At 38.9% G+C, this 26809-nt stretch overlaps 1 protein-coding gene across 8 annotated transcripts in view; it reads left to right on the top strand.

The window, feature by feature from the left end:
• fbxo9 (F-box protein 9) overlaps positions 1 to 26809 on the top strand; it is a 94345-nt gene that overhangs the window by 46910 nt on the left and 20626 nt on the right. For all 8 annotated transcript variants that reach the window (XM_043679689.1, XM_043679680.1, XM_043679716.1 and 5 more), the window contains 4 exons: positions 5779 to 5893; positions 7671 to 7789; positions 15627 to 15717; positions 17151 to 17246. In XM_043679689.1, coding sequence (XP_043535624.1) covers positions 5779 to 5893; positions 7671 to 7789; positions 15627 to 15717; positions 17151 to 17246 — 421 coding nt within the window. The remainder of the gene's footprint in view (positions 1 to 5778; positions 5894 to 7670; positions 7790 to 15626; positions 15718 to 17150; positions 17247 to 26809) is intronic.

Below are 26809 nucleotides of genomic sequence, written 5' to 3'. Positions count from 1 at the left end.
GGTTGGTGCTTGTATGGGGCGATGGATGTTAGATGATATAGTTAAAACTACATAAAGAGTAATGTGATCAATTATCCTTGCAATGTTTTGGCACTTTGTATATAACTGAAACTTTTTCTAATAAAAGGAGGCTTTTTGAATTGCTCATTCAGATTTCAATTTAACTTCCAAAGCTGTAACATTTTATGTGTATTATGCTGATGCAAAGGCAGACAATGAGTAAGTATCCTGTTAAACAAGTGTATAAAAGAAGTTTTCATATGGTCAGCAGGTTTCACAAAGTAATTGTCAAAATTCTCCCAGTGAAAAATGTTGGATTATAAAATTAAGGTTACTGCTGTGAGAGTGCAAAAGACGCTGAGTTGATTTTTCTCCTCAGTTTTCTTTTAAGAAAGACATCCGATGATACACAAACTTAGTCTGGATCAATCATTCTTCAGTTTGAAATTTACACCCGTAACTGGTACCAGTACTTTGGCCTGGGGAAGGTCATGAAAGAGCCATTCTACAATATAATTTGTGTAATTCCCTGGCAACCATGCTGTATGTAATCAGGGCCATTTCTCGGTTTGTCAAAACTGAATAACCAGTCAATCAGTCCTGAGGTCAGTTTAGGGTTTGGTTTTAGTAATTCTGTTCCCATTTTGCTAAATTGGTAATGACCAATCATTTTGTCTGTTAGTGATCTTTAAAATCAACTAAAGCAAACTTCAGGCATGGCCAGAAATACTTAATGGCATTCCACCTGGTGCAATGTTTTTCATGGGACTTTTCAAAATTTGTAACTGTAAAAATACTGCACTTCTATGCCACAGTGGAAAGGACTGTGTTCAGCCTTTCTACACAGTACAGATTTAGAAGCAAAGATACTATGACAGGATCTCTGCTGCTAAACTCACTTGATCAGTGATCTCTTCTGTAGTCTGATCAGGTAAGTTAGACAAAACTTCTGTGCTGATGTTCCGGGGGAGATTTTATTTTCTGAGCTGCAGCCATCCCTCCAGAGCTATCAGTGATGACAGCCCTTTTGGCATGTCAAAAGGCTTACGTTTTGAATTTCAAAGTTAGCTCTGATCCACTGTAAACTTTGAAACAACGTTCAGGATGATGATTAATTCACCTGAGTTGGACATGCTTTCATGAATGCATGCGCCAAACATAGGTAATCCAGAAAAGTTTTGAGAGATTCATAATGCATCTTTTCACATCACCAGTGATTAATTTCACTGCATCAAATGAATTTCACTGCTAGTCGTCTCCAATCTAAATTAAAAGGTTTGAAATTGTTATTTGGAATTCCATTCTCTAGGAATTGAAGGACTTTATCTGATTGATACACCTCAACAGAAGCATGCTGAGGTAGTATGATCAAAGCTGTTACCCAGCAGATGAGATGTTAGACCAAGGACATAGAATCCCCACACTGTGGAAGCAGGCCACTCAGTCCATCAAGTCCACAGCAACCCTCCAAAGAGCATACCATCCCAAACCCACATCCCCATCCTTGTTTCCCTGCATTTCCCATTGCCAATCTACCTAATCTGCACATTCTTTGACTGTGGGAGGAAACCAGAGAAACTGGAGGAAACCCACACAGACACAGGAAGAACATGCAAACTCCACACAGGCAGTCGCCCGAGGGTGGAATCGAACCCGGGTCCCTGGTGATATGAGGCAGCAGTGCTAACCACTGAGCCACCATGCGGCACCCGTCACGTCTGCTTGTGCAGGTGGATTTCAAAGCCCCATAGCTCATTTCAATTATCAATACCAAATTAAATGAACTGTTCGACTATCCATTGATGGGACTTTCCAATCTGTAAAACAGCAGCAGTAGTCACTTACAAAGTGAACACCACAGCAGTCACAGCATTTAAAAACATTCAGTGAATTGTGAAGCATTTGCAAATAACTTCAAGCAATGTGATGAAGGATTGTAACTGAAAATTCACAATTTCTTTATTAGTTTATGTTGCTGATGAAAGTGGACAGTCAGTGTGTAAGTCTTACCTTGAAGTCTTACCAAGGTCATTCTTCTTGCATCACTTTCTTGCCTTTGGTATCTAAAATGTGCAGAAAATTGGAACAAAGCAGATAGTGATGACGCCAGTGAAATCATAGGTTCCAAGGCTAGTATGATTCTCTGACATCTTGAAGTTGAAAACTACCTGCTTGATATCATTGCCTCTTAGGAGAAAACTCCTTTCACACCTACATGGCCAGGTGTATCAATTCAGACATGACAGAGCTACTTGAACTTTTAACGTCAAGGCCTTTATTTGATTGTAGCAGACATCTCCTGCATCTCTAAATCTCATGAGCTAACTCCAACTGTTTTTTGAAGCACATTGGTTATTGTTACCAATTTCTAAAATAAAATAACTTTACTTCACATTCAGTAAACCAATTTCATTGTTATTTAATGTTTTCAAATAAAATATCCTTCAAAAATAACCTTGGACTTACAAGAATGATTATGCTTTGTTGTTTTTGATTATGGCAATTTTGGTAGGTCCATCGTACTGAAGCTTCTGTTCCCCCCTGGGGATTGACACACCAATGGCAGGTAGAAAGAGCAGCAGAGATTCTTGTTCAGGCACCCGATGGAAAAGATGTTTGAGGTCTATCATTACTATCCACAGCTCCAACTGTATCTATTTTCCTCTAATGCTCTCCTGTTGTTTAATAAATGTGTTTAGATTGGTTGAGGGTAAGAAAAGGCTTTTTGACGCATTAGATAAGGAGTTCTAGAATCCTACCTGCCTCAATTAAGTAATGAGTTTCTTGTTGAATGTATCTTGATTTTACTACTTTGACAGGTCATTATGTAAGAGTGCATGTCACTGCAGCAATATGGATTCCCTGATCTGTAAATCACACCACCACTTAGGGATCACCTCTTTTTCTGGATGTCACTGTATAAGAAGTCTGCAACAGTGTAACAATAAAGCATAAAGTTGCTACAAAAGATGATTATCACCTTCGCCCTTCCAAGTGAAATTCATATTCTATTTAGTGTTTTCATTCATCCAACCATGCTTAAGGGTCCTTTCCAATTCAAAAAAGGCATTTTGTTTGTCTTCAACCGACAACCTTTTCACAAGTGTATTTCATGGTTAAGTATACCTTGGGAGAGGATGAAAGGTTTGTGCAACATTTCCAGTATCAAAGCATCAAAAACTTGTAAGTTGTTGGTGGGGAATAGATTGACCTCTGCCTTTATAGTCTTCAGTGAATACTGCTGGTGCTGGCCTGTTGTAATAGATGCCTTCAATTTAAAGAGTAAATTCTACTTCAAAGATAGATAATCTGGCTTTTATAATCAGGTATTAAATATGAAATGAAATAGTGTTCAATGGAAAAATAAAGAAACAGTTGAAGGTTAAGCTTTCATTATAACAAAGTTCCCCTCAGTTGGTCTTAACCTTCCTTGTCCTTAATATGTTGCAACATCAATGTTTAGTGTTTTTGACATAATTTAAACATAACTTTCCAGATAGAAACCTGATCTATTTAGAGTAATAAGAGATTTGGTGGTACAACTGCTCACATTAATGTGATAACATCTTTGTTTACTTTATCAACATCGAACTAGGAATTATTTCAAAAGCTAGACTAACCTGAATTTCATGACGACATTTAGATCTTTGACAAGATTAGCTTGACAGGTTCAATCAAGCGTGTGGTGTGACTGACTGTATAGACTAACAGCTGGTGCCATCTTCTGCTATAGTTTTGGCTAGATTACATTTTTGAGAAAGCACATAGTATGAGCAAACTATTTAACTGAAAGAGCAGTCTAGTTTGTAAGAGCATGTTCAAACCACAGGAAATGTATTTCTGGAACCTTTTAGTGTAGCTTTTGATTCAGTTTCTTGACTCCAAAGAGAAGCCGCATTTTGTTTCTTGTTTTGCCATCATCAGTATACAGAAGGAATCTTTTGAGGTCTGTATCATAAAGAAAGAAAATGTTGTTGACTGAGGCAAGAAACAACTTTTGCAACTTGTAGATGTTGCTACCTTGAATAATACTAAGTTGGTGTTCTGTGCCCTTAATAAACTGTATCTATTTTCCTCTAATGCTCTCCTGTTGTTTAATAAATGTGTTTAGATTGGTTGAGGGTAAGAAAAGGCCTTTTGACGCATTAGATAAGGAGTTCTAGAATCCTACCTGCCTCAATTAAGTAATGAGTTTCTTGTTGAATGTATCTTGATTTTACTACTTTGACAGGTCATTCCAGACTTTTATCACCCTTTAAGTCAAAAAAAGCCGATTTAAATGTTTGACTTACAAATATATACTCTCTTTCTACAATCTCGATTTATTAATAAGATGTTCTACATTTACTTTATCCATAAAATTTGGTATTTAATACACCTTGGCTTTTATATTTTTTTCCCTTTGTTTTTTCATGCATTGTGAATATTGCTGCCATATCAGCATTTGTTGCCCATCAATAATTAGCCTTGAACTGAGTGATTTGCTCAGCCATTTTAGACCATTGTTCAGATTCAACCACTATACAAAGTCTGGAGTCATATGTAAGCCAGGCCCAGTAAGAATGGCAGATTTCTTTCCCTAAAGGACATTAGCGAACCAGATGACATTTTACAGCAATCGATAATCATTTCATGATAACCATCACTGATGACTAACTTTGAATTCTGGATTTATTAATTTAATTTAAATTCTGCTGTCATGGTGGGATTTGAACCGTATCCCCAAAACATTAGCTTTGGCCTCTCAATTGTTAGTCCACTTACATGACTATTCTCCTACGAGGTAACTAGAGATTAAGGTTTTCTACTGTTTCATCACCGCTGGAATCAAGTTTGCTGCTGTTCATTAAATCTTTGTCAGTCTGTGTCTCTTATATGAAAGCAAAATTCTGAGGATGCTAGAGATTTGAAATAAAAATTGAAGTGCTGGAGAAACTGCAGGATATATAGCAAGAGAGAGAAAAACAGTGAAAGAAAAATTATTGAACTCAAAATAACTATGGACTGACAGCTTGTGGTATAATTTTGGTTAGATTATACTTTCGCAAAAGCTGACCTGCTGAGTTTCTTCAGCATTGCAATTTTATTTTATTTCCTTTAATTATGGTTCCTTCATTGTGATTGGATCAAAAACCTAACAGTTCTTATCTAATTTCATCATGGGGATCACTACAGCAGTTTAAGAAAGCCCCCTTGATTAGACAGTCAGTATGATCTTGTCAATGTTCCCCATGTTCTGAGAACAAATAAATCAAATACTTGAAATGAGCAGCAAATCATGCACTTTGCAAATGCCATCTATCTTTTTGAATTTTAATGTTATCTCTGCACTGTTAGCTTAATATTTGCCTCATCACGTTTCCTCAACAATTAAAAATAAATCTGCTTTTAATGTTTAGTCTCTTGTGCTCATTATTTCATTCAATTACTAATCAGTCACTTTTTATTTTCAACTACTTTGTTGTTTACTTTTGTATGTATTCTCTCACAAGTTGTCAGTTGCGTCTTGATGAAATAGGATCAACACATAAAGTTATTGGTGCAATGAAACAAAACAGCCTTGGATGAGGGTCCAGCAATTACAGGAGTTTTGATAGAGCATTTTGCCTCTAATTATTCCTTCGTTTCTAAATATTTGTTGCAGTTTTACTGCAACCTTTACTTAACTGTACCTTTGGGTTACAAAGAAATCATCTTGGGGCATTTTTTTAAAAAAAATCACAAAATAGAGACAAAATTTGTTTATTATTTAAAATAAATTGGTTTATTGTTTCGCAGAGCTCCCATTTGAAGTCCTCATGTATATATTTCGATGGGTTGTGTCAAGTGATTTGGACCTACGATCTCTAGAACAATTGTCCATGGTCTGTCGAGCATTTTATATTTGTGCGAGGTATGATTTATGAATGAATAACTTGTATCAAGGGTCCATTTTTGTTGATCAGTCAGAAAATGATAAGATATTTCAGATTCTAAGTAGCATTGCAATTCAGTAATTTTAACATTTAAAGAGACATTGGAACACCTTGTGTTCAATTAAACTCTGCCATATAGAGTCATGGAATCGCATAGCATGGAAACAGACCCTTCCCTTCGGTCCAACTCATCAGCACCAACCATGTTCCCAAACTAAATTAGTCCCATTTGCCTGCGTTTGGCCTGTACCTATCTGATCCTTTCCTATTCATGTATTTATCCAAATGATTTTTAAATGTTGTAACTGTACCTGCATCCACTGCTTTCTCTGGCGCTTCATTCCACGCAAACCACTCAATGTTTAAAAAAAAACAGTTGCCCTAGTTTGGACAGATATGGGCCAAGAGGAGGCAGTTCAGTTTGGGATTATGATTGATGTGGATTCATTGAACCAAGTTACCTTTTTCCGTGTTATATGAATCTAAAAGTAGTCTTAATTTTATAAGTTTTTTTATGTATATTATATATATACCATAGGCAAAAGTGAGGACTGCAGATGCTGGAAATCAGTCTAGATTAGAGTGGTGCTGGAAAAGCACAGCAGGTCAGGCAGCATCCAAGAGTAGGAAAATTGGTGTTTCAGGCAAAAGCCCTTCATCAGGACTGATGGCAGGGAGCCTCCAAGGTGAAGACTCACTGAGATACTTGTGGAATGAGGAGGAGAACTTCTATGCAATACACTCAGTTTTGCTCCTTACTTACCCAAGCCTTTTCCTTCTAAAACACTTCCCCCCCCTCCCCCCCACCGTTGTATGGTCCTTCATAATTATGCTGCAGTCCAATTTTCCTCAAGCTCCAGCTATTCTGAGGGGTAAATCTTTCTTTCAGCATATCTTGACTTTTGTTACCTCAGTTCCCTGCTCTGGTTACTTTTCCAATACGTCAAGCTAATCTGCTGATTGCTTTCTTTGCTGCAGTACTCTCTGGGGGGGGCCCATTTCTGATTCTTTCACTAGTTTAAAACTACGCCAACTTCTAGCATCCGTTTCCTCTTAAAATTCAAACTAAGGTTAATCCTCACTCATATTCCTAACAGTATTATGGATTTACCTACCACCCATGTACAATAGCAATTTACAAAGGCAGCTTGCCACCTTCCTCTCAAGGGCAGTTGAGGATAAACAGTATCACCCACATCATGTGAACAAATTAAAGACAAAATAACTCTTGGTGAGCTACAAACTATGAGATACAAACTACAACTCCTGAGCCTGAATACCTCTCCATCCATTTAATACCTCTTCATACTTTTAATAGCAACCAAAATCAATCTGCACTGAAGATTTATATTCCAAATTGTAGGCTAATGTTTTTGTCTCCTCAGAAACTCGGGGGGGATAGTTTCCTTTCTATGTTTCTCTTATCCCATTTCTTGTTGTTTTCAGTTACATCATACATTGTTTTCATTTCTCCACCTACTGTTTTATACCTCCATCTTTTCTGTTCTGATCTTTTAATTCCAATAAACTCTGGTTTGTTTGCTTTCCATTGACTCCATTTTCTACAGGTAAAAGTTTAATTCTTAAAATTACAAATAAACTGTAAAGCTAAAGTACATAGAACCTTGAACTATAGGCTTAGTGTCAACAATGCACATTTAAATTAATAAGTTACTCATCTATGTTAGTATAAGTAAGTAATTACTCAAAACACTTGTTTTCATAAGTTTACTTTTATTAATTTCTGTTTGTAAGAGATCCTGAAATCTGGCGTTTGGCCTGTCTGAAGGTATGGGGAAGAGCATGCAGTAGCTTGGTTCTGTACAGCTCTTGGAGACAAATGTTTCTGGAAAGACCTCGAGTCCGTTTTGATGGTGAGTTAGCAACAGGAAAACCTAAGCTTTAATGTTGTATTGTGTAGATGCCATAACAATATAAAAGAATATTTCACTTGCTTTGTTGGTACTGATTTTGTTGCTCTTGGTGTCCAATACAACTTTAGAGATGTTAGAAATCAATGTAGTGATTTTTCTTAAAATCATGTATGAACGTCATGCGATTACATTAATGACCAAAATTATTTTGTTCATCTGCTAACTTTTAGAGCACTTCTGGCACACATCTAGAGTCATAGAAAGTACAGCAAGGACACAGACTCTTCGGCCCAACTCGTCTGTGCCAACCAGATATCCTAAATTAATCTAGTCTGGTTTGCCAGCACTTGGCCTATATTCCTCTCAACCCTTCCTATTCATGTCCCCATCCAGATGCCTTTTAAATGTCGTAATTGTTTCAGCCTGCACCACTTCCTCTGGCAGTTCATTCCTTACACGTACCACCGTACGTGTGAAAAATTTGCCCCTTAGGGCCCTTTTAAATCTTTCCCCTCTCACCCTAAACCTATGTCCTCTAGTTCTGGACACCCCCACACCAGGGAAAACACTTTGTCAACCAATGCCCCAATAATTTTTTTGGGGAGATATAAAATTATCAGATATCCCAACACTTAATTGTTCAAAAGCCAGGACGTCATTACTTGGTAATTCTCAAAACCAACCTGTTGTGTTGAAGCTATATGAGGCCCATATAGAAGAGGATGGATTGGACCATTGTACTGAAAAGGCTGGCCAAGCAAAGAGTAACGTCCATCTCCTTTTGGTGGTGATTGCTTTAAGTTATCATACACTTTGAGGAGGAGGATGTTAATATTAATTTCCAGAACAGTGTATTTAGAAATATATTGTGAAATAAAGGAATTTTGAAACAGTTTCTAACAGTTTATATCACTAGCACCCCTTTTTCTATATTCTAACCTTTTTGACGATTCCGAATTATTGCATATTTACAGTATTTAGTTCACAGTCTCAAAATTTTGTTTGGCATATGAAATGTACTGCACACATTGTTAAACATTGTGAAATTATTTCAATGTAAAACAATATATGTCAACATTGTTGGTATTAGTAACCTAAAATCTCATTTCAGTATGTTTTAAAATTGTATGTACTGGCCATGTAGAAATTCTGATGTTCACTCTGCTCTCCTGTGATTGAAGATGATGTTGAATCACCAGATCTTTCCTACATATAGTTATTTCACTCCCTGTTTTGGGAACACATCTCATTTATTTGGGTTATAACCATATGGTTAAGTATGATTTGTATTTCACACAATGCATTTGCAATGTAACAAATACATGAGTCTGGATTTCCCAGTCAGCAGGAAGTGATGATATTTGCTGTTGATCATGCTGCAAAATCCAGACTTGCACAGTTTGATGGCTAGAGCAAAATGCATTCTGAGAAATGCAATGACTGATGATATCATGAGCTGAAGACATGCCCATTATAAGTCAGCTTTTTCAATTTTCTCTAGTTTCTAACTCATGTCCCCTTATCTTGTCCATGAGCTCCACCTCCTCTTATTTCAATCCATCAAATTGCTGATCACCCAATTTCCCATTCCAGTCCACATTTTCGACAGTATTGTAATGGTTCCCATCTCCAGCTGTGGTCTGTCTCCTCTGTCATCACCCTTGCCCCAAAAAAGAAAAAAAACTCTTCACCTCCCCCCATGCTCCTCCATTGTCCTTGAAAACTACCATTCCATCTCCAAAGTCTTTTTCATGTCCAAAATCCTTGAATGTATTGCCATCTCCCAAATTCATTCCCTTCTTTCCCAGAGCTCTGTTGTATTGTTCCAGTGAGGTTTCCCCATTTGCCACAATGCAGTATTTAAGAAGGTCAGAAGTCACACAACAACAGGTTATAGTCCAACTGATTTATTTGAAATCACAAGCTTTCAGAGTACTGCTGCTTTGTAACGTGGAATGACAAAAGAGCAGTGCTCTGAAAGCTGGTGATTTCAAATAAATCTGTTGGATTATAACTTGGTGTTGTATGACCTCCGACCTTGTCCACCCAGTCCGACACTGGCATCTTCGCATCATGGTGTTTTACAAAGCCACAAATCTAGCCCACTCCTGGATGTCGACCCTCATCTGCCCTCCATCAACTTGAAGTAATCCAAAATTCTTAGCAAGTCCCACAGGGATATTGGCTGGGTGCTGGCAGCTGGGACTAGATTGGGTTGGGATATCTGGTCGACATGGACGGGTTGGACCGAAGGGTCTGTTTCCATGCTATACATCTCTCTGACTCTATGACAATGACTCTATGACCTCTTTGTCACTCTTAATATCTAATTGCATCAGTCACCAATTGCTGCCTAGGCATCTGGCAGCTACTGGCATAGTTTCCCCAAATGGTCTCCAAGACATTGGTGCAGCAAAATCATGTTGGATCTTTCATTTCTGTATAATCTTGCTCGCAGGGTGGAAGATCAGTTCTTCCTGTAAAGTTGTGCAGGAGTGTTTTCTGATCAGCTTATAGGCTGATCCTTTGTTATATGATATTTCACTACAACGAACAACAGTATTGATATAAATCTGACACACTGAGTGGAAAAGGCATTGGCATTGGCTTAACCTCTAAGTATTGCATTACCTGATAGAAAGATAGTCTGTTATTTTAAAATAATTTACAGTGTCATATGCATGTCAACAAGATTTTAAAACATTGGATTTTTAAACAATTAAGTCACTTTAATATTGTTAAAAGGTCTTTTACATTGAAATATCAAGTAAATTATAAATGTTGGTTAAAATATCATATACATTTAAAGATCTTCCAGTGGTCACTTCAGGGAGGAAGTGAGGACTGCAGATGCTGGAGATCAGAGCTGAAAAATGTGTTGCTGGAAAAGCGAGGAGCATCGACGTTTCAGGCATAAACCCTTCTTCAGGAATTCCTGAAGAAGGGCTTATGCCCGAAACGTTGATTCTCCTGCTCCTTGGATGCTGCCTGACATGCTGCACTTTTTCAGCTAGTGGTCACTTCAGTCTTGTTTTCAAAAATGTTCATTAAAATTCATTAAATAGTGTGTTGATATGCCATGTTAACAAAAATAATGTAACTTTAAAATATCTGCAGTTCCCTCCTGCTGTTGTGCCTGATAGCATACAAACAAAGAACAGGAGTTGACTACTCATCTCCTTGAGCCTGCTTCATCATTCACTAAAACCATGGCTGATGTGATTACTTCATAGTCCTGCCTACTCCCAATAAGCTTTCCTTCATTTTCTTATCAAAGATCTATCTACCTCTGCCTTAAAAATATTCAGACTTTTTTTTTCTTCAAAAGGCAATGGAAGCAGAGTTCCAAAGATTCCTAATCCTACGAGAAAATATTTCCCCTCATCTCTGTCTTCAGTTGGTAATCCATGACTTTTAAACAGTGCCCCCGAGCTCTAGATAGTCCTACAAGAAGAGGCATGCTTTCCAGAACACCCCTTTGCATCTTAAATTTTTAATCGTTGTCTCTTACGCTACTAAACTCCAAATACAAGCCAAACCTATCCAACTTTTACATGTAAGACAACACAACCATTCCGGTATTATTCCACTAAGCCTACTCTGTATTGCTTTCCGCACATGTGAACATACAACATAGAACAGTACAGCACGTCCCGGCCCTCCTGCCCTTGATGTTGTGCCAGTCTTTTATCCAAGTCTAAGATCAGACTAACTTACATACCCTTCATAGTACTATCTTTATGTGCCTATCCACAAGTCGCTTAAATGTCCCGAACGTAAGTTGACTCCACTACCACTGCTGGCAGTGCATTCCAAGCACCCAAAACACACTGTGTGAAGAACCTACCTCTGATATCTCCCCTAAATCTTTCTCCAGTTACCTTAAAATTATGCCCCCTGGTGATAGACACTTTCACCATGGGAAAAAGTCTCTGGCTATCCACTCTACCTATGCCTCTCGTCATCTTGTACCTCTCTATTAAGTCACCTCTCATCCTTCTTCATTTCAATGAGAAAAACCCTAGCTCCCTCAACTTTTCTTCATAAAACGTGCCCTCCAGTCCAGACAGCATCCTGGTAAGTCTCCTCTGCACCCTCTTTAAAACTTCTACAACTTTCCTACAACAAGGCGACCAGAACTGAATAGAATATTCTGAGTGTGGTCTAACCAGGGCTCTGTACAGCTGGAGCATAACCTCGTGGCTCCTAAACTCATCTCTCTGCAAATGAAAGCAAACACACCATACACTTTCTTAAAAACCCTCATCAGAAACCAATGCTGTCTCACGAACTTGGTCTCACCGATACTCTGTAAAACTGAAGCATAAACCTCTCCATTTCTGTATTTTAATTGCCCTTGCAATAGACAGTAACATTCCATTAGCTTTTCTAGTTATTTGCAGTACTTGTATGCTAACCTTCAGCTATTCATACATTAGACCACAGAGATACCTCTGCATCTCAAAACTATTCAGTCCCTCACCATTTCAATAATGTTTCTTTTTTATTCTTCTTGCCGAAATGGACATTTCAACCTTATACATCATTGATTTAACTATCCATGTCATTCTGTAGCTTCCTTATATCCTCTTCTTAACTTGCTTTACAACAATCCTTCTGTCATTAGCAGATGTAGCAACCATATCTTTAGTCCTGACATGCAAGTTATTTATTTAAATTTTAAGAAGTTGAGGCCCCAGCGCTCCTGTGGCACACCACTCATTACATCAATAATAGAAGCTCTGAATAAAATAGCCCTAGTTCTGGGTCCAAATTATTTTTTTAAAAACTGCAGCTTCTTGCCACTTTATGCAGTAAAACCTACCAGTGAAGGCTTCTCTGAGTAAACTCACAAGTATCACAATGTTGATGTAACAAGTGATTTTACTTACTATTATTGTGAAATATGTTATATCATACAGGCAGGTTTATTCTTCCCACAAGTGACTGTCTGGCTTTCCAGAAGACAAAGTGGGACTAAGTAAATGGGGAGAAAATCCAATACCATCTAGTTAATGACATTTGACAAAAAAATTGGTGTAGGTTGTCTCTTAGTCTGTAGTGGAAGGACACAAAATTGGGGAAAGGTGTTTGGGGAAGAAAGTGTGTTCCTAAGACATTACAGAATGAAAAGTACAATCCTCTTTGGAGTTTCCAACTTGTAATTTCAGAAATGACAGTGTCAAATTATGATATGTACAACAATGAGAAGCTCCAGGAGTGCTGTACACTTGACATCTCTTTTCAGTGTTTCAAAAATAGTGTTACATAACCTAATATAAGCATGTCCAGTGTTTAACAAAGTTATAGCTGAATGTATCGACAAATGAAATACCACATCAAGTAATGTAGAATGTGAAATCAGGTCTATAATGAATTTACTAAAAATGTAAATGGCCCTTGTTTGAAGGAGAATCTTTGTGAATCAGGCTTTTAATTTTAAATTGTTATTTAATCTATTCTTCTAATCAACCCATTCAGAGATGTTACACATGTCTGAAGTAGGTGGGACTTCAATTTGGCTTCCTGGTCCAGGAGTATGGATACAACAGGCCCCTAAGGCTTGTAGTTTTATTCACATGTTTTTCTTTCTTACCTCCAGTTCACTTCTCTCAAATGTGTTGATATCTTCTGGTCAAATCAATCATCGTAGAGGGCCATACAAAGCGAGCCACATAATGTAAAGTCCCTACATACAATTCTAGCCCTAGTTAAATAAAAATTGGGGGCTACAATTTTGATATTCATCCCAAAGGGAAACTTCAGTTTGTGTACCATCTCCCCGCTAGAACTGGCTAGTTCAGCACAGCTTGAATGTGCAATCTTGCAAGCCACCACTTTGGCTGCTTGAAAACTTAAACAGCTGAACCATAGCAGAAGTTGAGATACCCTCATTCACAATAGTATGAATATGGTCCACAGGAGAAAGGATCGGATTAGGTGAAGCACAAGTGACTACTTGTGTATGGGAGAGCCTGAGTCTACTAATAGTATATTCCAGTTCCCGTATAAAGGTGCTGATTGGAAGAGAGACTTGTTTGCATTTGGTTTTTAAAAACTTGTTGATTCATAGAATGTGTGTGTGTGTGCTGGTGGTGAGCCACCTTCTTGAACTATTTCACACCATGTGGTAAAGGTACGCCTAGGTGTTATAGATAAGAAGTGCCAAGATTTTGACATAGCAACAATTAATATATTTCCAACTCAGGATTTTGTATAATTTGGAAGTGCTGATAGTATCCATGTGTGTCTCACAACCCTTGTCCTCTTAATAATGTTGGAGTGGTCATGGATTTAGTGCCTTTGTTAAATAAGTCTTGGTCCATCTTATAGATGGCACACACTTATAGCTACATTAAATGGATAATGGAGGGTTAAATTTTGAAGCAATTAGCTGGGGTTTCAATCAAGTAGCCTGCCTTGTCCTGCATGTTGTCAAACCTCTTGAGTGTTGTTGGAGAGCCACATTCATCTATTGGTTTTGAGAGTTTTCCATTCAGCCCTCCTGACGTTTTTATTGATGGTGCAAAGGCTTTGGTGAATGAAAAGATCAGTCACTAGTTGCAAAAGTTTCAGTCTCTGATCGTCTATCACAGTATTTGAGTGTTTGATCCATTTGAGGATTCGCAGATGGTAATGCCATCCACTTGTTTGGGAGGTATTTGGGAAGGTTGCAAGTTGGAGACCTTAAGTTGCTTGTAATTGATCACTAAGGGCCTGCATGTTCAAAGTTGAGTGAGTTACTCATAGACATTCTAACTGAGCACAAATACCCAATTATTTCATCTTGCCAGTTCTCTCCCGAGTCCAGGGAGATGAAAATTCTCCCATCTGTGTCCCAAGATTTGAGAGAGAGAGAAGCACCTAGTGTTAGCAAAGACAAGAGTTTACTTTTCTGTGGATTACTAGGCAGAATGTGAAGAGAAGACAATCTGTAATCAAAGACAATAATCGTGCAGCAATCCGATGATTCTAGAAGATTTGTCCCACTGGTTAGAAGGGGAAAGAATTGTCAGAGTGGGCTTTGCTGGTATTTGGTTTGAGACGTAGCTGGAAACTCAAGAGCTGCGCCTTTTTGTCATCACTCAATATTACAACTTGGTAAAATGGGGAATAGTGGATCCATTGGAAGCTGGGAGTGAAGTTAGATTTGTTCCTGGAAGTTGAATGATCATCTTTGAATGATGGAGCAGGCTCGAGGGATGACATAGCCCACTCCTGCTTCTATATTTTGTATTCCAAGGGAAACTTCTGTCCAATGTTTTACAACTGCTTTATTTTTACTGACAAACAGCTCGAACCCTCATAGTAGATATGTACCTTTTTCCTTATATTTAGTTTTTGCATAACTTTTTTTACAGTGTAAATGTAACATTTTACTTCATGTTCAGTGCTATTTTTCAATGTTTTCTATAGAAGTGAAAGCCAGTGCTTTTTTTTTTGGATACTTGACAAGAACTGTTTATAAATTTTGTACTCCGTATTGGGGTAACTGTTTAGCAATTGCTGCAATTTGACTAGTGGAAAGGTTTTATGAAACTTTGTCATATCAAACCTTCACTAATTGTGAAAGTTTTAAGATCTAAATAACTAGAGAGTGTGTACATTTTAGTCATGATGCTCATTACTTGTTTAAAAAAATCCTTTCTGGAAGCAAAAATTCTGTTAAACATATCTCTCAAAGCAGACAACTTTTATGTAGCTAATTTATAGGTAAACTCCTAAACCATATAAAAAAGGTATTTTGAAAGAAAAATGAATATCATTAATTCAAAAGTTTTGAGATTTGCAATGTACTGATACTTGATACGTACTAACAATGTTGACATTTTTGTAGGTGTTTATATCAACAAGACAACCTATATACGTCAAGGAGAGGAGTCTCTTGATGGTTTTTACAGAGCTTGGCATCAGGTAGAATACTACAGGTATGTTAGCTTTTCTGTCATTTAAAAGAACACAAAATCATGAGAGGAGAATGACATACATTTGATAACCAAATCCTTACTTGTGCAGGTGTTTTATTATCAGGTGCATGTTCCGTCTTAGGCTGGTTTTATTGAAATCAATCTCAGCAGTAGCTTAGTCTATAAAATCCAATTTGTAAAATTGAGCAGTTAAGATATAGATGGAATAAATGTGATACTTTCAAAAGGAAAATTAAATCTTCATGTACTCCATGTGTTTTTAATTGCTAGGTGAGAACATCAGTGTTTAAAATGGAATGCCCACTCTGATGTAGTGACTTTGTTTCAAGTTAGGAAGTTAGCAAAGTTTCACAGTCACATCAATTTCACAGTCAGTGCAACAGATGACACTATTGATGTAGTGAGCCTTGACATCCAAGACCAAACAACAGACTCGCATTAGATGTGACATAGTCATCTCCCTCCTGGATTGATCAAATTTGCCCTTGCTGTTAGACCCTACAACCAATCTCTCAGTGAACCCAATACCCTTTTCCTACAGGAAACAGCAGTCTGCTGACCTTCCTGACCCAACAGCACTTCCCCCTCATCCTCCCACATCACCACCAAACCCTGATTGATCTGACCTACCCTAAAGCGCTCCATCATTTTCTTGGCACCCTACGCATCTGACATCCTGGCACCTTGCACTTTGGGATCCTAACCCCTGAACCAACTTCTACCCTAATTGCCACTCACCTGCATGCTTACCCTTTCATGGGAGCAATCAAATGTCTACCTGTGCTGCTAGATACTTAAGCAACAGAGTACGACATCTACTGGTATGAAAAAGTTATGGTGGGTATTTGGTTTCTCCTTGCTATCCTGAACCAGGAGGGAGCTGGTACATTCCGGTACCTGGACCTGAATTGCCAACATTAAAATGCCAAGCTTAGTCATGATGCTAAAATAGGAGGAGCGGATTGACAATGATTGTGATTGCCATTCCTTGAATATCCAGGCCAACAAATTTTCTCCAAGTTGTTTTTTTTTTAAATTGGATGTTTGCCAGAATTTTTGTTTCTCAGAACAGAAGGTGATACATGGTTCAGCAGCTGCATAGCTTGATCTGGTTAAGGTTATGTCCTGAACCCTTCAAGGATTTTGGATTAAGCCTACACTTGAACTGAGTTGGCTAGAACAGGCAATATTTTGAATTTTGCTTATGTTGTTCCTGTTAAATCTGTCTTGTTAAATTTCATATTCTTCACACCTAATTATTGTTTTTAGACCAAAATCCATTTAAAACTCCATTTAAAAATTCAAAGATACAGCCAAAGTTATGAGTTTTCATTAAAGAATGGATTTACCTTTGGTGTAAAATGTGTGCGTGTCAGTTGTGAGTATAGAATTTACAAGTATTAATCCTTGTTTGCTGTTCTTCATGCCATTAGATATCTGCGATTCTTCCCAGACAGTCAAGTAATAATGCTGACCACGCCAGAGGATCCTCAATCCATCATCCCTCGTTTATCTGTCAGGTCTCCAAGGTAATAATTGAATAGTATTGAGAAGTTCAGCAATCTACCATGCCATGTCATTCTAAAATTCTGCTAATATATGCATCTGCATCGTATCTGCTTTGAAGACCAAATTGTTCAGGTTGAATTGTTTATTCCATGAATACTTCAGGGGAAGTTTTAACTTCAAAATATGAAAGGGATTTGGTCAGTTTGGGGAATTAAAGTGTTACGAGTCTGCATCCTGACCCCCAACTTGCCTGCCCCCTTTCATTTATATGGTTTGCACTTTAAATATTGTATTTAGGCTGCCTGCATGTAAAGTTCACATGTTCAGTAAGGAGTGAATCCTGAGTGAGGCATGGCATAAGTGAGTTTGTATCTCTGGAATTTTGGAGCAGCATGGGAATTTGGTGCATATGGGAAGTACTTTTTTTACTTTTTCATTCATTGTTTTTTAACAAGATAAAAATGGTGGTCAGTGGTTATCACTGCTGCCTCACAGCACCAGGGGCCTGGGCTCAATTCCAGCCTCGGGCAACTGTATGGAGTTTAAACATTCTCCCTGTTTCTGCGTGGGTTTCCTACCACAGCCCAAAGATGCATGGTGCCAAACAATGTTCAAGCTGGATGGATTAGTCATGGAGAATGCAAGGTTACAGGTCTTCGAGAGGTCGATGTGGACTCGATGGGTTGAATGGCTTGCTTCCACACTGTATGGATTCTGTAATTCTAACTTGAAGACCAGGAGAGAATCGAGGGATAAAGACCATGTGCAGACAAACAGGATTACTTAAAATAGCATCATAGTTAATATGGGCTAAAGGGCCTGTTCTTGTCCTGTACTGTTCTATCAGGAGTTCGGCAGAAAAACTGACATAACAGGAAAACCAATAGCTGCTAATTTGACAATCTATTATAAGCTATTTTCAGATCAAACATGAATAGAAAAAATATTTTATATTTTACAAATTAAAAACCAAAAGACCCATACAAGATAAAAAAAAAACAAATTAAGAACTAAGTAAAGTGAGTGGCACAGTGGCATAATGGTTAGCACTGCTGCCTCACAGCGCCAGGGACCCAAGTTCTATTCCAGCCTCCGGTCTCTGTGTGGAGTTTGCACATTCTCCTGGATCTGCATGGGTTTCCAGCAGGTCCTCTGGTTTCCTTCCATACTCGTAAGATGTGCAGATTGGATGGATTGGCCTTGTAAAACAAAGAAAATAGTCTTATTGTGTGCATGGTAGGTGGGTTAGCTGTGGTAAGTGCAGGGTTACGGAGATGGAATTGGGGGGTGGTTCCTGGTGGGAAACTTTTCAGAAGGTCAGTGCAGACATGCTGGGCCAAATCGCCTCACTGCTAGGATTCCAAACTCCCATAAACAATAGAGATGCAGGGCCAGGGGATGTGTTATACCTGCATGATATGAGAACTGGTGAACCTCATTGTCGTTCGTAATGACCGATATCAAATGTTGGTTAAACATAGACCAGTACAGCATACAAACTGGCCCTTCACCCACCATGTCTGTGCTGACCATTATGCTATTCTAAATTCCATCTGGTTACTTGAGGAACTCCGGCTCAGAGTTGATAAGGTGGAATTATGCGCTTCATGCAGTGTGACACGCAAGGGAGGAAACATAGAAGATAGGAACAGGAGGAGGCCATTCAGCTCTTCGAGACAGATCCTCCATTCATCACTACCATGGCTGAGCATCAAATTCAATAGCCTCATCCATTCGTCCCAGGTGCCAAATCTAGCTGGCCCTTGAATACATTCCATGCTTTGGCATCAATTACTTCCTATGGCAACGAATTCCACAGGCCCACCACTCTTCTCATCTCCATCCTAATTGGTCTACCCCCGAATCCTCAGACTGTGACCCCTGCTTCTGGATGCACCCACCATCAGGAACATCCTCCCTGTCTCGTCCTGTTAGAATTTTAGAAGTCTCTGTGACTCATCTGAACAGTCCTAACCTAGTCAGTCTCTCCTCTTATGTCAGCATCGCCATCCCTGGAATCAGCCTGGTAAACCTTCGCAGCACTCCCTCGAGAGCAAGAGCATCTTTCCTTGGAAAAGGAAACCAAAACTGCACACAGTATTCTAGGTGTGGACTCACCAAGGCCCTATACAACTGCATCCCTGCTCCTGTACTCGAAACCTCTCGCTGTGAAGGCCAACATACCATTTGCCTTCTTTACCACCTGCTGCACCTGCATTCCTACCTTCAGCGACTGGTTTTCAAGGTCCCACTGCCATTCGGGTAGTGATCTGCCTTCTTGTATTTGCTTCCAAAGTGAATAACCTCACACTTATCCAAATTATACTGCATCTGCCATTGATTTGCCCACTCACCCAGCCTGTCCAGATCATGCTGAAGCATCTCTGCATCCTCATCGCAGTTCACTCTCCCACCCAACTTGGTATCATCTGCAAACTTTGAGATGTTACATTTAGTTCCTTCATCCAAATAATTAATAAATGTTGTAAATAGCTAGAGTCCTCTCACTGATCCCTGTAGTTACTGCATGCCGATTTGAAAAGGACCCATGAATTCCTACTCTTTGTTTTCTCTCTGCTTACCAGTTTTCTATTCATCTCTATAACTACGCCCAATCCCATGCATTTTAATCTTGCACAATAATCTCTTATGTGGGACTATGTCAAATGCTTTCTGACAGTCCAAATATACCACATCAACCTGCTGTCACTTGACAACTCTACCAATTACATCTTCTTGAAATTTCAACAGATTTGTCAAGGAGGAAGTGTTATCTGAAAACTGCCTTTCAGGAGACAGATATACTTATTAGATTAACTGTCTCAAATTCAGTCAGTGGTCAAGATCAGAGGTATGTAACGAAAGCGAGGCAGGAAAAAGAGATCCAGGAAATAATGCTGGAGGAGCCTCAGCCCTTTGCCATGTCTAACAAGTTTGAACTTATTGTTTCCTGTCTGCATGAGAGCAGACACTACAGGGAGGATAAGCAAACTGACCTTAACACCATGATAAAGGGAGCATTCAAGAGTGGGGAAAAAACAGAAATGTAGTTATAATCAGGGACCATATAGCCAGAGAATAGACTGCTCTCTGTGGCCAGGATAGTGAGTTCTGAGGGCTGTGTTGCCTGCCTGGTGCCCGGATTCAAGGTATCCCATCTGAGCTGGAGACAAACTTGGAGCAGAATAGGAAAGATCCAGTGTCATGGTCCATGTAGGTCCCAACAATATAGGTAAAATGAGAAAAAAAGGGTTTTACTGAAGGAATAAATTGAAAAGCAGAACTAAAAATGTTCCCCAGATTAGTAACTGACCCTCAAGCTAATTGGCACAATGTCAACAAGATTAAAGAAGTAAACATGTGGCTCAAAGATTGGTCTGGGAGAAATAGGTTCAAGTTCGAATGGCGCAAGTACTGGGGAAGGAGAAGCTGTTCCATTGGGAATGGTTCTACTTGAATCATGCTGGGGCCAGAGTCTTAGCAAATTGCATAACTAGGCTTCTAGATAAGGCTTTAAACTAAATAGTTTTACGGGAAGAGGTGGGAGTCAGTTACATAGAAAATTCAAAAAACAAAGCTGAAGGAGATGGTGCAGTTTGGGGCTGATTGTTACTGTGACAATGCTGTCACTTTAAAAGGTTATTTTGACCGTGGTCTTTTTTTCAAGAGAGGTCATAAAGGCAGAGGTGCCAAATTGTCGCCTTTAACAATGGCAGGGCAGTGGTCAGTCCTCTCAGTTCAGGTTTTGATAGTTTGGTTTACTTTCAGCAGGCAGTCAGAAGCTGCTGCAGTGCAAAAAAGATGCCGTGCTTCAGCAGATGGTTCTTGACTGGCTTCTCGCTCTGAAACCTCTCCTGCCTGTAGGAACTGTTTGAATTTAGCTTTTGCCAAGGGGTGTGTTTATGGATGTTACGGGAATTGGAACAGCTCCTTAAGTTGCGTTATCGAGTCGGTTCCGTTAAGTTATTCTAAACTCTCTTTTCTTTTGTTCATGTTTCAGCTGTAGTGTTTAAATAAATTCTGTTTTGCTTAAAGCTGAGTGGTTTGACCAGCTGCATCACACCTGGACTATCCACTTGCATCTGCCTTTAAAATAAGAAAAATAAGAGTCTAGGCTATCTTCTTGAAATATTTTGAGGGGGTATGGTCTGGTCCATAATATTATCAGAAAATGCAAGGAAGGGTCAAATGTGTGAATGTTATCTTTTCCAAGCAGTGTAAAAGTGCAGTGAAATTTGATAATAAAACAAATTTAAAGCCTTTGTAGCTTAATGTATGAAGCATTCATGATAAGGTAGACCAACTGATGGTGCAAATCAAGGTAAATGGATATGATATCTTAGCCGTTACAGAAACATTGTTAAAAGATCAAAACTGGGAACTTAACATTCAGAAATAGATGACTTTTCAGAAAGACAGGAGAGATGGAAATGGTGGTGGGGTGGCACTGTTAAGAGATGAAATGTGGACTCATGAGAGATGATTCAGATTCAAATGATGTAAAATCCATTTGGGCAGAGGTTTAAAAATAAAACACAGCCCAAGGGAAAGAAGACATTGGTTAAAATAGTGTACAGAACCTCAAACAGTAGCCATTCTGTAGGAAAGGCTATAGATTAACAAATAGTAGGACCACGTGAAAAGAAAACAGCAATAATTATGGATGACTTCAGTGTTCTTGACAATTGGGCTGATAAAATTAGAAACGGTAGCCACAACACCGAATTCATAGAGTGCATTAGAGATCATTTCCTAGAGCTATATGTTGTGAAGCCAACCAGGGAGCAGGCTATCCTGGATCTAATAATCAGTAATGAGGCTGGCTTAATAAATGACCTTTAGAGTAAAAGATCCCCAGGAAGTAGTGATCATAACAAGATAGAATCTAATATTCAGTTTGAGAGTGAGGAACTTGAATCATAAACAACTGTGTTTAAGTTAAATAAAGGATGTTATAATGAAATGAGGATGAAATTAGTTGAAGTCAACTGGGCAGATAGATTAGTAGGAATGACAGTAAGTGAGCAGTGGCAGACATTTCAGGGGGTAACTTATGACCCTCAGAAGATTACATCCCAGTAAGGAGGAAAGATTATAAGAGGGATAAACCAATCATGGCGAACCAAGGAAGTGAAGAAGAGTATTAAGTTGAAAGAAAAAGCAAATAAGGATACAGAAGTTGGTAATAAGCCCTGATAACTGGATAAATTCAGTATTCAATAATGGAGGCCTAAAATGTTATAATGAAGACAGTGAAAATAAACTACCAGGACAATCTAGCAAGTTTTATATAACCTGAAAATAAAACTCTTAAATTCGTAAATAGGAAGAGAGAGGTAAGAGTGAACATCAGCCCCTTAGGAAATGAATCTAGGGAGATGCTTATTGGGGAACAAGGAAATGGCTGAGGAGCTAAACAATCTGCATAAGTTTCCCGGTGGAAGATGGTTAGAACATCCCATTAATCCTAAAAAATACAGAGGAGAAATTAAGTGCCATCACCATCACTGGAGATGTAATATTAGACAAACTAATGGGGTGAAATGCAGATATACCTCCTGCACCAGATGACTTGGATCCTAAACAAAGTAGCTACAAAGGTAGTAAATGCATTGGTTGTAATTTTTCACATATCCCTGAATTCTGGAGAAATGCAGAGGATTTGAAAAAAATGACGACGTGACACCCCTATTCAAAAAGGGAGACAGACAAAGAGCGATAAGTGGATTAGCCTAACTGAATTGTTGGAAAAGTGTTCGGATTAATTATTAAGGATGTGACAGCAGAACACTTGGGAAATCATAATCTAATCAAGCAGAATCAGCATGACTTAGTGAAAGGGAAATCGCGTCTGACTAATTTATTAAGAGTTATTCGAGGAAGTCCCAACCAGAATGGATAGAGGGGAAACTGTAGATGTATTGCACTTGGAATTCCAGAAAGCATTTGACAAGGTTCCTCACAAACATGAAGTCATAAAATAAGACTCCGTGGTGTTGGAGGTAGTGTATTAACATGGATAGAGAATTGGCTAATAGGCAGGAAACTGCAAGTGGGTATAAGGGATTCTTTTTCAACTTGGTAACCTGTGACCAGTGGGGTTCCACAGGGATTAGTGATGGGAGCTCAACTGTTTATATATATTAATGACTTGGAAGGAAGCGTATGTACTGGAGTCAGATTTGCAAATGACACACAAAAAAATGAAAAAGCACGTTGCAAGAAAGAAGCAAACAATTTACAGAGAGATATTGATAGGTTCATTAAGTGGGTAAATAGTTGCCAAACGGAGTACAATGTAGAAAACTGTGAAATTGTTCATTTTGCAAGGGAGAATGAAAAAAATATTATTTAAATGGAGCAAACTATAGAAATCTGCAAAACAAAGGGACTTGGGGTTACGTGTGCATGAAACATAGAAAGCTGGTACATAGGTCATCAGGTCATCAGGAAAGCTAATAGAATGTTGGTCCTTACTTGAAGGGGATTGGAATATAAAAGTAGGGAAGTCTTACTCCAACTGTACAAGGTGCTATTGAGACCACATCTGGTGTATTGAGTGTTACTTTGGTCCTCTTATTTTCAAATTGCTTAATTCAAAGCAATTCGGAGAAGGTTCACTAGTACGATACCCAGTATGGAGGGGTTGTCTTGTGAGCAAAGATTAAACTGGCTGGGAATCTATTCATTGGAGTTTAGAAGAATGAGAGGTTATTTTGTTGAATCATACAGGATTCTTAAGGCGCTTGACAGACTACATGATGAGGAGATGGTTTCCCTCATGGAGAATCTGGGATCTGAGGGTTGAAGTGGTTGGAGCTCCTTGCCACAGAGAACTGTGGGAGCAGAGTCCTTGTGTACTTTGAAGGCTGAGATAGATAGATTCTTGATCAGTAGGAGAATTAAAGGTTGTGGGGAAAGGGCAAGAAAGTGGAAGTGAGAAGTGTTGGATCAGCCATGATCCTGTTGTGGTGGAGTGAGCTCAAGGGGCTGAACAGTTTACTCCTATTCCTATTTCTTATGGTAATACCAGATGGTTGGTTCTCCCAATCCCTGGTAATCCACCAAATAAACCAAGGCATAAGGCAGCTGTTATGGAGGCAAGTGTCATCTCACCTATCTGTTGAATTCAGCATGCCTCAGCAAGTTGTGACCAGACATCGCTCTGTTCCCATAAGTCTGTCAGTTTCCTGCATATTCCAATAAATCAGACCTATCATGTCATACAATCTTCTTCAGTCTCATTCCTACCCACTGGAAGCTAAGTCTATCACTCTTCTGGGTCTCTGCATTCTCCTGACCCCTGCCATACTCCCAGCAGGGTGAACCTCCTACATATCAGTTTTTAGTATCCTTTGGTATTATTCATGGTGAGTCAGGGAATATATAAGATTAAATATGTTATTTAATATATTTTCAGGCCAAAATCTGTTCTTGTCAAATCAAGAATGATAGAAAAAGTGTACCACCTGTAGGAAGTACACTGTATTTGTAATGTGTTTTTATACTCTGACAAGACTTAATTCAGTTTTCAACTTAACCAGGTTTGAAGGTGGAGGAAGGAGTTGGAGTGGGGAGCTATAAGGAGAGATGATTCAAAGGAAAGAAAGAGAGGAGGTATGACATGATTAGGGGGAAGGATGAGATGATTAGAAGAAAGAAAGAGGATATACTAAATAGAAGGTGAAAGGGGACAATAATTTGTCCTCGGTAGTCCTTGAAAGTTCTGAAAGCTGCAAGAAGGGCTTAAAGGGTGCCTTTCTTTGCTGGATCTGGAGGACGATACAAACGAAAATTACAAAGCAAAGAGTCATATAGTTCATAAGAGGCGCTTTGGCCAATCAAGAAACTGCCAACCTATCTACACTAATCCCATTATGTCGTCATGATTTGGAGATGCCGGTGTTGGACTGGGGTGTACAAAGTTAAAAATCACACACCACCAGATTATAGTCCCAACAGGTTTAATTGGAAGCACTAGCTTTCGGAGCGCCGCTCATTCATCAGTTAGTTGTGGAAGACACAATTGTAAGACACAGAATTTATAGCAAAAGCTTACAGTGTGATGTAACTGAAATTATACATTGAAAAATACCTTGTTTGTTTGTTGAGTCTTGACTCAACAAACAATCAAGGTATTTTTCAATGTATAATTTCAGTTACATCACACTAAACTTTTGCTTTAAATTCTGTGACTTACAATTGTGTCCTCCACAACCACCTGATGAATGAGTGGCGCTTCGAAAGCTAGTGTGCTTCCAATTAAACCTGTTGGACTATAATCTGGTGTTGTGTGATTTTTAACCCATTATCTAGTATTTGGAGAAAATGTGGTCTGCAGATGCTGGAGATCAAAGTCGAAGAGTGTGATGTTGGAAAAGCATAGCCGGTCAGACAGTTCCTGAGGAGCAGGCGACTTGATGTTTCAAGCATAATTCCTGATGTAGGGCTTATGCCAGAAACGTTGACTTACCTAGTATTTGCCCAAATCCCAAATGTTAGAAAACTTCAAGTACCCATTCACATACCTTTTTTAAAAGTTGAGATTTCTGCTGTCCTCCCAGACAGTGCATTCCTGATTCTCACCACCCTCTGGATGAAGAATGTTTTCCTCAAATCTCCTCTCAACCTTGTGCCCTTAACCTTAAAACTATGCTTTCTCCTTAATGACCCTTCAACTAAGGGAAACAGCTGCTTCCTATCCACTCTCTCCATGTCCCTCATAATGTTACACACCTCAATGAGGGACCAGAAGAGCTTGGTTCAGGTTCTACCTGCTTCCACATATTTAAGTCTACACCTCAATGAGATTTCTCCATTGCCTTCTCTCCTCTTAAAGAAACCAACCTAAACTTCTCCAGCCTCTTTTCATAGTCAAATTGCTCCAACCCAGTCAACATGGTGAATGCCCTCTGCATCCCTTCACTGTAATCATAGCTTCCCTATAGTGTGGCAACCATTATGGACATGGTACTACAGTTGTCGCCAAACATTTTGTACAGACCAAAGTCTGGTGCTTAACCAAGAATAGCATCAACAAGGTTGAAAAAGAGATTACCAATGAAAATGAGTCATCTAAAGAAATATTCTGCATGGTTTTCTTGATCTGATTATATGTTGGAACGAGCAGGAAAGGATTGCTGTGACCAAAACTTTTTTTTACTCTTGACTGGGCCAGCATTTATTGCATGTCCCTAGTTGCCCTTGAGAACGTGGTGTTCAGCTGCCTTCTTGAACTGCTGCAGTATATGTGCTGTAGGTAGACCCACAATGTCATTAGAGGGAGGGAGTTCCACGATTTTGACCAGTGACATGAAGGAATAGCAGGAAGTCAATCGGGATGGTGAGAGGAACTCGCAGATAGTTTTCCCATGTATCTGCTGTCCATGTCCTTCTAGATAGAAGTGTTTGGGGGTTTGGAAGATGCTGTCTAAGGATCTTTCACTCAGGAAGGCATTGGACAGATATGCAGATCCAAAATCCTATGAAGGTTTGTGCTGCCACTAAGAGACTGAACAGCCTACTTCTGTTCTTTTGTACATGGACTTTCAAAAATTGTTTGAAAGATAGTCTGATTACCAAA

Source organism: Chiloscyllium plagiosum, chromosome 3 (genome assembly GCF_004010195.1).
Source record: "Chiloscyllium plagiosum isolate BGI_BamShark_2017 chromosome 3, ASM401019v2, whole genome shotgun sequence".
NCBI classification, from domain to species: Eukaryota; Metazoa; Chordata; class Chondrichthyes; order Orectolobiformes; family Hemiscylliidae; genus Chiloscyllium; species Chiloscyllium plagiosum.
Note: the sequence above shows the minus strand (reverse complement) of the source record. Positions and strands in the feature narration are given on the sequence as shown.